Raw genomic sequence first — 12798 nt, 5'->3', positions numbered from 1 at the left:
AGCGTTCCTGCTGCCGGAAAGGTTCCACACGATGGCAAATCTCATCGCAGAACTCTCCGCGTTCCCCGCCATGGCCTGTCTGTGCCTGTTGGGCCACATGGCAGCGTGCACTTATGTGGTCCATTCCAGGCTCCATGCGGCCCCTGCAATGGCTGGCAATGGTCTATTCCCAGTCCTGAGACCCCCCGAAGAAGATCGTTCCCATTCCCCAGGCGATACTTACCTCACTGCAATGGTGTACCGATCGCAGGACAGTCCTGGAAGGGGTTTCGTTTGACAGCCCTCCTCACTCCATTGAGTTGGAGTCAGACACCTCAAACCTCGGCTGTGGGGCACATCTCGGCAACCTCCAGACACAGGGAATGTGGTCCCTGGAGGAGGCATGGTTACACATAAATGTCAAAGAGCTCCAAGCAGTCCGGCTGGCATGAGGAGTCTTCTTACCCCACTTGTCGGGCAAGGTGGTGTGAGTCCTGACGGACAACACAGCCTCAATGTTCTACATCAACAGGCAAGGGGGAGCGCGCTTGTTGGCTCTCTGTCAGGAGGCATGTTGTCTGTGGGACTTCTGCATCAGCCACGAAATCCACCTGGAAGCTTGTCACATTCCCGGCATCAGGAATATGCTGGCAGACCAGCTCAGCAGGGACTTCTCCTCTCACTACGAGTGGTTGCTCCATCCAGAGGTAGCCTGCATCATCTTCCAAAGGTTGGGAATTCCCCAAGTGGACTTGTTCGCTACCAGACAGAACACCAAATGGGTTAGCCCACATGCATAAAGTTACACAAGTTCTTAAGTGTTGGTAGGATCAAGGTTCAAGAAACTCTTCTGATTACTTTGGGCAAGATTGTGAATCCCTTGCTCACATTGGTAAGCAGTTACTCATAGCAGTAGTCCCACTGACTTCAAAAGGATTTCATGTGCAAATAAATGATTCATAATTTAGCCCTCAGAGCACATTCAAAAAACTAACTTCTCATACTCCTCCTGCATCCAGAAGAACTGTATTCCTTCCTCTGGGTACACGTTAATGGAACATCATGCCTCTATTATGTTGTAATATTGCAATGTGTTCTCAAGAGAAGAACTTTGGAAGTCATCCAGACTATCCACGGAGTAAATAAAAAGCATTGTACATTGTTTAAATCATAAGTTAAATGAGTTTTGAACATACAGTAGTTTTGGTTGGAAAGATAATCTGCTTGAAGTGATACCGTGACATTATGATTTTAGTGAGTTCTCTTTTACTTTCTGATAAGAATAAGCCCTTTTAAATAATACTTTTCATTTCATTTAATTTTGGCCACTTTATTATAAAAATCACTGAGATTTGATTACAGAAAATGTCTCTTTTTAGAACAGACATGTTTTTCTATTAGTGCAAGAATAGGTAATATACACTGTTGTTTTCAACAAAATATTTAAAAGTGCATGTAATTATTATAACATTATCTAGAAATATTTTGGTAGTTATTAAAATGAAAAATCAGAAGCAAAATAGAAACCCTTTATAACTCTGACATGGAATTCGTTTCTAAAGTGGTTCTTTTTTGATTAAAGCTAAAATGTTAGAAAAATTGTTTTTCACATATTACCCAAGCAAAATATTTATTTAGACAATATAAAGTGTTTGCAAATATTTTATTATTTTATTAGATCTAAATGTTGCTTTGTTTGCTGTTTTGAGATTACTCTTAATGATCCCTTTTTCTCCTCTATGGAGCTGCCTTAATATATCATACGTTATTTTTATAACTTTTTGGGGATGTTTATTCTGAAGTAGAGATTCTTCCTGGGGATTCCATTGCCACCAGAAATGTAGAAATACTAAGCAATATGCTAACAGAACAATAGTTTTTCTTTCTCTTGTCTTCATTACTGATAGCCTGTGCCTGGAATGCTTTTTTCACTGACAAACTTTGGTACTGTATGTTTCTAAGATTCTTCTTCTATTCTTGTTTGTCCAAAATAATATTTGTAGTAGTGTAATACTGTTTAAATAGGAAATTTATAAAAATCACATTTTTCCTACCTTCGTCCCAAAGTTGTATGAAAATCTCTTGGCATTTGTGCAATAGTTGGAGTCGGAGGAGCAGTGAAGCTGGTGGGGCGTCAGAGGACAAGAAAAAAGGATAATGATGGAAATGCCTATAAGTGGGGTTGCTATAGCAATGCCTGGAGGATAATTCTGCTGGGCTGCTGAGAGGTTTCCTTGGTAAAGGCCTGTGTTTCATTTAGCTTCTGATTCTGATTGAATTAGGGCATCTCCAAAATACAGAAGTCAATATAACTGGTGAAACATGACTGAAAATAAAATAAAGACTATGTATTATTTTATTTATTTAGGGATTCTCCTTCCCCCAATGTCCCATACTGAAATGATGATATTTGTTTAATGGTGTTTAAAAGAAAAATGGTATTTTGTGTCCTGGTCTAAGAATGAACACTCGCAGTATTTTCATATGGTAGTTATCAGTACTGGTCACTGAAAATGATTATGGGTCAGTGAGTATTTCTATGACTTCAGTGGGAATACTGACATGAGGAAAGATGGAAATGTCTGCAGGATCCTATAGACCTTATTCGAGCAAAACTCCCATTTGAATCCATATGAATATTGCTTGAATAAGGACTGCAAGAATGGGCACTGAATATGAGTGTGGTGTTATCACTGTGAGCTAGCTTCATATCAGTGGAGAAAAACTGGTGCCTTTTTGACATAGATTTGGTAGCAGTCTCATAAGGTTAAGATGTAACCACTATGCTGACAAGTTTTCATTTTTGAGATAGATGTATATTGTAAGGAATGTGCAGAGATGTGAGGCTTAGGGTGAAATCCTGACTTCATTGAAATCAATGTTAAAACTCACATTGACTTCATTGAAGGCAGGATTTTACCTTTAATGCTCAGGTATTCATGGCAGCCCAAAGAGAAGTCTCAAAATTTGTTAGTCACGCTCCTTAAGGGTTCATGTCTTTTTAACCCTCTCTTCTTTCATTCTGACATTAAAAAGTATTTGATTATTTTCTTGTTAATAAAATAAAATAAAATAAAGCTTCGAACCAGCTCCAGTAAGCCTTCCCTTTCTGGTATCTAGGGCAGTCAACTCATAACGACCATCAGTACCATTACAAGGAGTAATGGTCTCAAGTTGCAGTGGGGGAGGTTTAGGTTGGATATTAGGAAAAACTTTTTCACTAGGAGGGTGGTGAAACACTGGAATGCGTTACCTAGGGAGGTGGTAGAATCTCCTTCCTTAGAAGTTTTTAAGGTCAGGCTTGACAAAGCCCTGGCTGGGATGATTTAGTTGGGGATTGGTCCTGCTTTGAGCAGGGGGTTGGACTAGATGACCTCCTGGGGTCCCTTCCAACCCTGATATTCTATGATTCTATGATTCTTCTGTGGTCTATTAACACAATGTCAAGGGTTTCATATCCTGTGTTGGACCTTGTAACTTGGAAATCATGTTCTGGAGTGCAGGATATTTTGAACCCTGAAGTGTCAGTTTGGCTGATGTAAAAATCCCTTGTTCCTGAGCGATTAGGAGTTTGTTGTGATGAAAACAACTCTACTTCAGGCTGGATAGCACTACTTTGGTTATGGTTATTCAAGGTTTTCAATACAAATCTCTATTTTCAGTTCAGAAAAAAGAAGTGTCTCCTGTAGAAACCTGCATGGACCTCGGAGGGAGTGTAGCACATGAAACATCTTTTCTTTGCTGTTCCTTACTTCTAGAATGCTCTCCATAACCTCTAGTGGCAAGCAATTTCCTGCTCCTCTTCAAAACATGCTTCCTCAGTGAAGCCTCCCAGTGTTAATTCACTACCGAAAGAAATGCTATTATCAAGGCTTAAAGTGGGCTAGGTCACCTATGGTTAATGTCCCAGCCAAAACAAATGGAAAGCTCTGAGGTGTCTCTGGGTTTGGGGCAAGAGTTGTGCTGGCGAAGAGGGTACTGCATGGCTGAATCTAATGCAATGCTTTCTGACTGGGAAACAGAAAGTGCAGTATCAACCATCCCCAGGGGAGTATTTTCCTGATCATTTCAGGAAATGCTGCTGTTCTCAATGCTGCCATAATAGGTATTTAGGACACAGGCACAAATGTACCAGGAATGGATTGCACATACATTTGAGGTTGGAAATAAATCACCTGGGTCTAATTTGGATTTTGCTCTGATTTTAGAACTCTTGGAGTTAGCAATACTGCATTTTCCCATTTGTTGGCAACACCCCAGACTCTGCTGCAGATGCAGACATGCTACACACCCCGGTCAGCAAAATCAGATCATTTTCACATTTGCATCCACTCTGCTGTTGCTGACTAGTATTACAACTACTTCTCTGCATGTTGCAAAGGAAGCTAAGGAAAAGGGCGCTCATAGATCAGACAGACTTCTCTGAGACAGCATTATGACCGTGGCTGGCCTTTGTCAGCTAACTTGGGCTTGTGGGGCTCAGGATACAGGGCATTTTAATTGCAGTGTAAACATTCGGGCTCAGGCTGAAGCCTGGGTTCTTGGATCCTCCTCCCTTGCTGAATAATTTGTTCCACCTTGTATTTATCTATGACACTCAGAGTATGTTTCTTAGCCCTAAAGAAGAAACTCAGTGTAAGCTGGAAAGTTTGTCTCTCTCACCAACAGAAGTTGGTTCAATAGAAGATACTACCTCACCCACCTTGTCTCTTTGATCATCACCCATTGGCATTTATTGGCTTCCTTTCTGGCAGTCTCAACAGAGAGGCTTGGAGTTAGATGGGTATTGAAAATGAAGTACCTTGTCACCCCGAGAGACGATCCATCTAGGTCAGGGTGGAGGCATGCGGAGGCAGAAGCTTGTACTGCTTCTGCTGTACCCGGTCTGTGAATAAAGCAATTAGGCTACTAGGGCTGCCAATCTGGCACCTTTCACAAGCACTAAATTCACTTCAAATAATCACCTCAATTGTTGATTATACTGATTTTAGCTAATAACCAGCTTTAGATTAGTGCCTTGAAAGGCAGATTAAATGCATGTAAATCTCTTGAAAACTATAGCAATGATTTTGCAATAGGAGGTTGTTTTCATTTGCAACTTTACTCACTTCATTGAGAATAGTATGAAGGAAGGTAATATAATCCACACAGGTCAAACAATTCTCTGTGCAATATCAGGATTTCAGAGTGGAGAAAGCCTCAGGTCACCACACTGAAATGAGGATTGTTGTCTGCTGATGGTTGTTATGAGTTGACTGCCCTAGATACCAGAAAGGGAAGGCTTACTGGAGCTGATTCGAAGCTTTATTTTAATGTTATTTTATTTTATTAACAAGAAAATAATCAAATACTTTTTAATGTCAGAATGAAAGAAGAGAGGGTTAAAAAGAAAAAAAAATATATACATCCCAATGAATACAGGCTAGGACAATAATCATTTAGCAGAAACAGAGGGGAGAATGAACACATGCATTGAAATCCCCAAGGAGATTAAGACAAAGGTTAATAAAGGTAATAAGAACAATAAAAGAGCTGCTGTTCACAGGGGAAATGCTGTAGGGATGAAATGCAATTATAATCCGTGTATGGGGCTAAATATGCTCCTGTGCTACCAATAGTGGAGAACAAAATGTAGCAGACCCGGGCAGGCATGCTGCAGAAGTGGGGGACAGCTGGTTCTATAGTGTGTGCCTCTCCACCTGCAACTGTTCGGAAACCCATGTGTGAGTATGCTGCAGGGACTGGCATCCACAGATGGGAACAAGGGGGACAGGTTGTAGAGAAGTCACTGTCTGTAGCATCATCCCAAACCCTCAACCCCATGTATATTTTCACCATAAATTAATGTTGATTCTCTTTGCATTAATTTATGTGGGTTCTCTCACAGATCAGGGAACCCTCCCAGGGGATTGTGGCAGCAGCAGTTGGTGACACAATGAGAGCACAACTCCTGAAGGTGCTGCCATGAATCTGGGCCAGGAGATAGTACAGACGCACTGGGCTTCTGTACAGATGGTGCTGGCTTCCACTGATCTCCTGAAATCTGTGTGTTCCAAGTAGCAACCCCCATTCCAGATCCATGGAGTAGCGGCGGGGAGGCAAATCAGGCTCCCAGAAAGTGCCATCAGTGAGTCCAAACTAATTTGTTCCTCCTCTCTAAATGAGAATAAACTGAACCAGGGAGGATAGGCTGTTAGTTTGTAAATGTAAATAAGTGCATTTCCAACTCATTTTTCTGTTACATATCCTCAGTGTAAGTGAACAATTATTGTGAAGCTAGCAGTAAGTTTACTTCTTGAAAAAACTTGCAGGCACATAGTCCAGAATCTGTTTCAATATCATTTTACCCAGTTTTCTTCTTTTGTGCTGACCTCTGCAACAATTTCCACCAGAAAGTGATTTTGACATTGCTGTAGTTTTCTTGGGAAAGTCTGTGATATATTAATCCTTTGGTATCCTTATAGAACTGTAAATATGGCACGTTGGCAGGCACAATAAGCTCTCTTGTTATGTGTGAGAGGGAGCTGCTGGCAAGTTGTTCTTCATGAGAACTCCTAGATTTTTGAATTTATTCCTCACCTTGGTCAGAAATAGCCCAAATATGTCAACTGTGCAGGCACGCTGCAAGCCTGTCTGTTGTGGGATTTTGAGGAGGGTAAGAGTATAGGATGATTGGAACAGAATTTGAGGCAGAATGTCCTATTGATTCATTTATTTTTAATACTTGACTATACCTGGATTTGTTAAGGGGTAAAGCTGATTTGGGGGTGATTGACTAATTTCGTACATGATTTTAAGAGATGGCAGGGCTCCTAGAGCTTTGGATGGGCATCTTTTCTGTTTTAGAAATGGGAAAAAAATAAAATATTTATAGCAAACTCCATGCCGGCAATAACCACAACTGCTCTTGTCCTAATCAAGCCAACAACCATCTAGTGCATATAAAAACAGATGATATACTGTACTTTTACTTTTCTGTCTCCTCAACCATGTCCACCACTTGGAGAAGGTTTCACGCTCTCCAGATAACAGACAGACCAGGTCTCAGAGCCAGGACACTAACTGACCACTAAAGCCTGATAAAATGTCTTCAGTTTTTTCCCTTCACCACAAAAAAAAAAAAAAGGGGCGGGGGGTGGGAGCAAAATCTATGTGAATACATAGAGTATCTCAAAAATATTGCCTCTCCCAACATCAGTGCATGCACTCTTGAATTCAGTGGCTTCTGTTTTGCTGTTGGTGTTGAATCTCTTTTCATCTACCTTCATTTTCTTCCACTGTTCTCCTATTCCCCATCATTTATTTCTGTCCTGATTGAAGCAGACAGGGTAGGCTTAGCAAGTTACAAAGCATACACTGGTTTTAGCATTGCTATCATTTTCCTTTTTGTTGTGAAAGAGGCATAGTTCTGGCACAGGCCTGTAAAAAAAATAATTAAAAATACAAAAAATACAGTTAAGTCTTTCCTGGTTCCCCTTTGTCCAGTAAGTCTGAATGGGGTAATTCATGTACTCAGAGGAGCAGATGTGCAATAACTACTATGTAAGCTTAGAACATTGCTACCTTTTATAAGAGTCCACATTGTTGCTTTGACTTGGCAAGCCTTTGTACAGCTGCTTTAAATTAAAATTGACTTAATGGAGATGGAAATTGCCATATAACATTGCTCACTTAAAACTTTACAGTGCCAATGCCAAACTACTGACCAAAGGAACTTTCCTTGAGCAGTGCCATTCACATCTCTGTATGCCGACTGTTACATGTTCTCAGATGACATCTTGACATGCTGTAGCTGATTTGGCACTCTTCTGTGCAATTATGGCTCTCTTGACACTATTCCTAGCAGCTCTGAAATCCCCCTGGAAAATAAAAAGGAAAGCAGGTTAATGAGAAACTCTTTATAGTTTTTAAGACTAAATTACAAAAAAATTGAGATTTTGTGGGGAAAAGTAAGCTCTGGAACACTTTTTTGTTTCATCAGAGCAAACAATTTGTCTGGTAGCCTAAGAAGCTATCAAAAGATATATTTTAGTGGCGCAGCTCTATAATTTAATAGTACACATTGTACAATGGAGCTGTGTTGCTTTGCATAAACTTTAGCAGAAACATTGTGTGGACAATGTTGTAGGATCAGTGCTGCCAACCATTTAAAGTATAGATATAGTTAGGCGCCTAGCTGTCATTAATTTTCAGTGGGAATTAGGCACCTATCTGCCATTTGGGCCTTTGAAAATCTCTCCATTATCTGCTAAATATCTCATAGTATTATTCAGTTAGCCTAAGTCTACACTCCATGTTCAAGACTAAAGGGAGTTTTGCCTGCATGAGAAGTGTAAAGTAGGGGCCATGCTGCTTAAAATAAAATAATAATAACTGATAACTGAATGGCTTTGTCCACAGATCATGTTGCTCTTGAAGATTTCTGCAACTTATCTGCAAATGTCTAAAAATAGAAAATTATTTTTGTTCATCTTTCATAGCATCTTATCCATTGTTATTGTAAACAAAAATAGCCAGTTACTATTGGCTTTGCTTATTTTTGAGCTGCCTGAAAAAGTCATTTGTTAGAGATGCATTAGGGAAAAAAAAGACTTGTAAAAATATGTAAACACTTCAAGTCAAATAAAAGGAAAGGTATTCTATAAAAATTCCAGGCCCAATTTCTTTTAGCCACATCTGCATAAATTCATGGGGCTTACACAGGCATAACTGCAGGCAGAATTTGAACCTCCAAATTTAATTTATTAAAGTGAATTTAAAAAGCTGTACAAGTAAGATACATTACATAAGACAGCACACACAAAGTGGACAAATTTTTCCCTCTTCAAAATTATATGCTATTCTATTGCTAGAATAAACAGAATGTGCATCACATTTACATGTTCTCCAGATCTTATTGGTCATAACTATATTTATTTTAGTACAGCAAAACAAAGTCTATTTCAAACCTACACACCTCAGATTCTTTGCTGTATGGACTAGGAAATACTGCATATTTTCACATTTTTCAGCATGTAGAATGCTTCCTCAAATACACTACAAAATTCTGTGCATCACTAGATATATTTCATATTCACTATAAAATAGTTCTAATACATTATTAAAAGCTAACTGGCATATATGTCTTTTCAGGTTCATTACTCATTATCTCATCCAGTTCAGTACTTCAGATACAAGCTGAAGAACATCCATGTCTAAACATACAGTGTGATAAGATGAATCCAAGTGGTTGTTTTTAAAAGCCACATACATATTTTCATGTCAAGCAGTAACAGAATATTTTATTCAGTGTTTTTATGCTTACTGTACGTTACATTACTATCAAAGTTCTGGTGAGAAATTTGAATTGCTTTTTACAGCCACACAGCTTGCTGCTTTAGGTTCTCAGCATTACCACTTGGGTTGTCCCAATTCCTGGATAAATTATTCAGGCTCTTGACATCACAGATTTCCACTATCTGATTGGCTGGGGCTTACAAAATAGAATCTTTCCTCAGGAAAACAGTTAGGAGGAATGATGGCAGTGAGACCAGCAGGGTTGTTACTCAGAAGAAAGCTGGCTTTGTCGGGTAATATGAAAAAATACGTGAAAGATGCTATAAAAAACCTGCATTAATGTGATCCCACTTTAAATGGGAAACGGTGGAGGGATTTATGCAAGAAGCATGCATTTTTGGTGAAGGAAATAATGTGATCTTTGCTGAAAAATTACCTCTTAGCTCAAGTCTAAATAACAGAGGCTTACTATATAAGATGCAAAAGTAGGCAGCAGCAGCAACAGCAGCAATGGCTCGTTACAAAGATGCTAGTGGCAAAAAGGTTACGTCGTTAAATTTGGTGACCGGATTCTTTCAATACCAACTGGGTAAGTGGTGCAATTTGAAGCACTGACAACGCTTGCAAGTGGGGGAGCAATGGCATACAGTGTGTAAAAATTGTAAAATGTTTGTGTCTTGTGTTCTTGGAGAAATGTGAGATCTAAGGAGAATTCAGATTATCTTAACAAATGGAAAGAACTGCTCTCCTCTCTATGGAAATCGTAAAAAGTACATGCTAAATTCCCATGGTATTTGTAAAAATCAAACCACTTTTCTATTTTACTTGTGTCTTGGATCTCTAAATGGTGTAATTCAGTCTATTTATTTTACACTTTTAAAGAATAAGTACTAAAAAGTAGGAAACTATTGAAAATAATTATTTTAGAGATGGTAAGGTATATGAGTCAACAGATTTTGCTTTGGGATGGGTCACATTAAAGAATATTTCTCTTATCTGCTGATCTAAACTGGTTATGCCTACCATAGGTCAGCTGCTAGTAGCTAGGAGTTCAGAGCAGGTGTTTCACCTGATTTTCAGTATGTTGTCAGAAGGGCAGTCAATAAACTCTGTGGGTGTTCTGCCTAGGAGGGAGCAGGCCAGAATTGATTATTTTTCCCTTTTGTTTTATTTCTTTGATCTGAAAGTTGAATTCTAATTGCCCAATTCTCATATCTGGTCTGATACACTATTGATTTAAATTGATTTACTCCTAATAAACATGGATGTGAATGAAATAACAATCAGGGATTAATTTTGCTCCCTGGGTACATGTACCCAGGACTAAAAGACCCTTGGCATGGCCACAGCTGGCTTGGGCTTGCTGGACTCGGGCTGTGCAGCTAGAAATCTCTGTGCTGATGGTTGGGCTGGAGTCCGAGCTCTGGGATCCTCCAGCCTCCCAGAGCTCAGGCTCCAGCCTGAGCCTGCACATCTACATAGCGATTTTTCCGTCCCACAGGTCAAGACCCATGATTCTGAGTAAGCTGACCTGGGCCAGTCATGGGGTTTTTATCCCTGTGTAGACGTAACCTCTGTGTCTCAGTCCCAAATTCCTATTCAGGTTGAAGTGTACTTTTCTCTGTAAGTAGTTCCACTAAAATTAATGAGGTTACTTACATGAGCAAATGCTCATCGGTTCCGAGTTTGGCCTTTATGACTTACTGCACATCACACATGAAATACCCTGTTTACATTGGTTACCAAAATAAACACTCCTGAATATAGTCTTGTTGCACACGTAACTGCAAATGATTTATTTTGTTTTCATCTACGATCATTTTATATTCGTTATAGTCAGTTAGATTTGAAATATTTTGTCGTAACAATTTTACTATTGCACGTCAATATTCCTTTTTCTAAATTATACAGATTTACAAATTATATATAATTTCATAACTGCAACTCTGTGTCTTGGCAGGTGCAGTTGTTGCTCTTTAAAAATGCATTCAATTTTGAGAGGTCCCCTGTCAGTTTGAATGATATTCCTTATACCTATATAAAGGGAAATACTAGTGGAACCAATAGAATCTCTAAAAGCTGAGTGAACTTAACAAGGGAAAACTGGGTCAGACTCACCAACCATAAAAAAGATTAACAAAATTAAGAGTGCAAAAGTAATTTGCAAGTTTCAAATTATTTCCCCAGTTCAGTTCATAGCTCCAATAATGTACAGTAGAGGATAAATACTATAATTATAAAAAGTTCACCATTTTTATTCATGGTGAACACATCTCACTAGTATATGTAATGCCATTTTATCAATGTATTTCCCCCTCTTTTACTGTCCTTCCTTGTGTATATGCTAAACCGGGGGGGGGGGGCAAACTTTTTGGCCTGAGAGCCACATCTGGGTGGGGAAATTACTTGCAGGGCCATGAATCTAGGGCTGGGGCAGGGGGTTGGAGTGCGGGAGGGAGTGCGGTAGGGGGTGCGGTGTGCAGGAAGGGACTCTGGGCAAGCAGTTGGGGCAGAGGAGGGGCACGGAGTGTACAAGGGGGCTCAGGGAAAGTGGTTGGGGTGCAGGAGGGGGTGCAGAGTGTGGGGGGGCTCAGGGCAGTGGTGCAGAGTGTGGGGGGGCTCAGGGCAGTGGTGCAGGGAGGGGTACAGAGTGCGGGGGGGCTCAGGGCAGGCGGTTGGGGTGCAGGAGGGGTTCAGGGTGCTGCACAGGGCTCAGGGCAGGGAGTTGGGGTGCAGGAGGGGTGTGGGGTACGGCAGGGGGTTGGGGTGCAGGCAGGGGTTTGGGCTCCAGCCTGGCACCGCTTACCCAGAGCGGCTCCGGGGTGGCAGCGGTGCGCACCGGGGCCAGGCAGGCTCCCTGTCTGCCCGCCCTGGCCCCGGCCCTGCACCGCTCCGGGAAGCGGCCGGCACCACATCCCTGCGGCCCCTAGGGGGGGGTGGACGGGACAGAGAGCTGCATGTGCTGCCCTCGCCTGTGGGTACCTCTTCCGAAGTTCCCATTGGCTGGGAATGGGGAACCGCAGCCAATGGAAGCTTCTGGGAAGGTACCCACAGGTGAGAGCTGCACGCGAGCTCTCTGCCCACCCACCCCCAGGGGCCTCAGGGACGTGGTGCCTGCCAGTTCCTGGAGCGGCGTGGGGCCTGCCAGGCCCGGGGGTGGCAATCCCGCGGGCCGGATCCAAAGCCCTGAGGGGTCAGATCCAGCCCACGGGCCGTAGTTTGCCCACACCTGTGCTAACCATTTAAAATATCTGTCCTGCTATTTGTAAAAAAAAACCCTTCATACTGTGACAGTCTATACTATTACTCACCACTTTGACAAGATTATGCTAAATTTTGTACAAAGTATTCCTCGTGATGTATCGTTTGAAAACTCATAGTCTGCTGAGCATTATTGTCCTGATAAAATATGTGGATCAACGTTGTATGTAAAGTTATACGTTTTTCCTTTATAACGTTGCTGTAACACATTCCAGAGTTAGAAAGGCAGTGGTGCTGGGACGGTGGGCATAGTAGTAGTATTATCAGAGTACTTGGTAGTAT

General features: G+C 41.2%; 1 protein-coding gene across 10 annotated transcripts in view; it reads left to right on the top strand.

The window, feature by feature from the left end:
* SYNE1 (spectrin repeat containing nuclear envelope protein 1) overlaps nucleotides 1–12798 on the top strand; it is a 501442-nt gene that overhangs the window by 67449 nt on the left and 421195 nt on the right. For 8 of the 10 annotated variants that reach the window (XM_073337695.1, XM_073337685.1, XM_073337688.1 and 5 more), the window contains exon 1: nucleotides 9485–9844. The exons of 1 other annotated variant lie outside the window; for it this stretch is intronic. In XM_073337695.1, coding sequence (XP_073193796.1) covers nucleotides 9766–9844 — 79 coding nt within the window. In that variant the 5' untranslated portion in view covers nucleotides 9485–9765. Of the gene's footprint in view, nucleotides 1–9484; nucleotides 9845–12798 lie in introns of those variants that run through there. One more of the 10 variants, XM_073337686.1, reaches the window with a different exon arrangement.

The sequence above is a fragment of the Lepidochelys kempii genome, chromosome 3, assembly GCF_965140265.1.
Source record: "Lepidochelys kempii isolate rLepKem1 chromosome 3, rLepKem1.hap2, whole genome shotgun sequence".
Lineage (NCBI taxonomy): Eukaryota > Metazoa > Chordata > Testudines > Cheloniidae > Lepidochelys > Lepidochelys kempii.
This window is presented reverse-complemented; position numbering and strand designations above follow the sequence as displayed.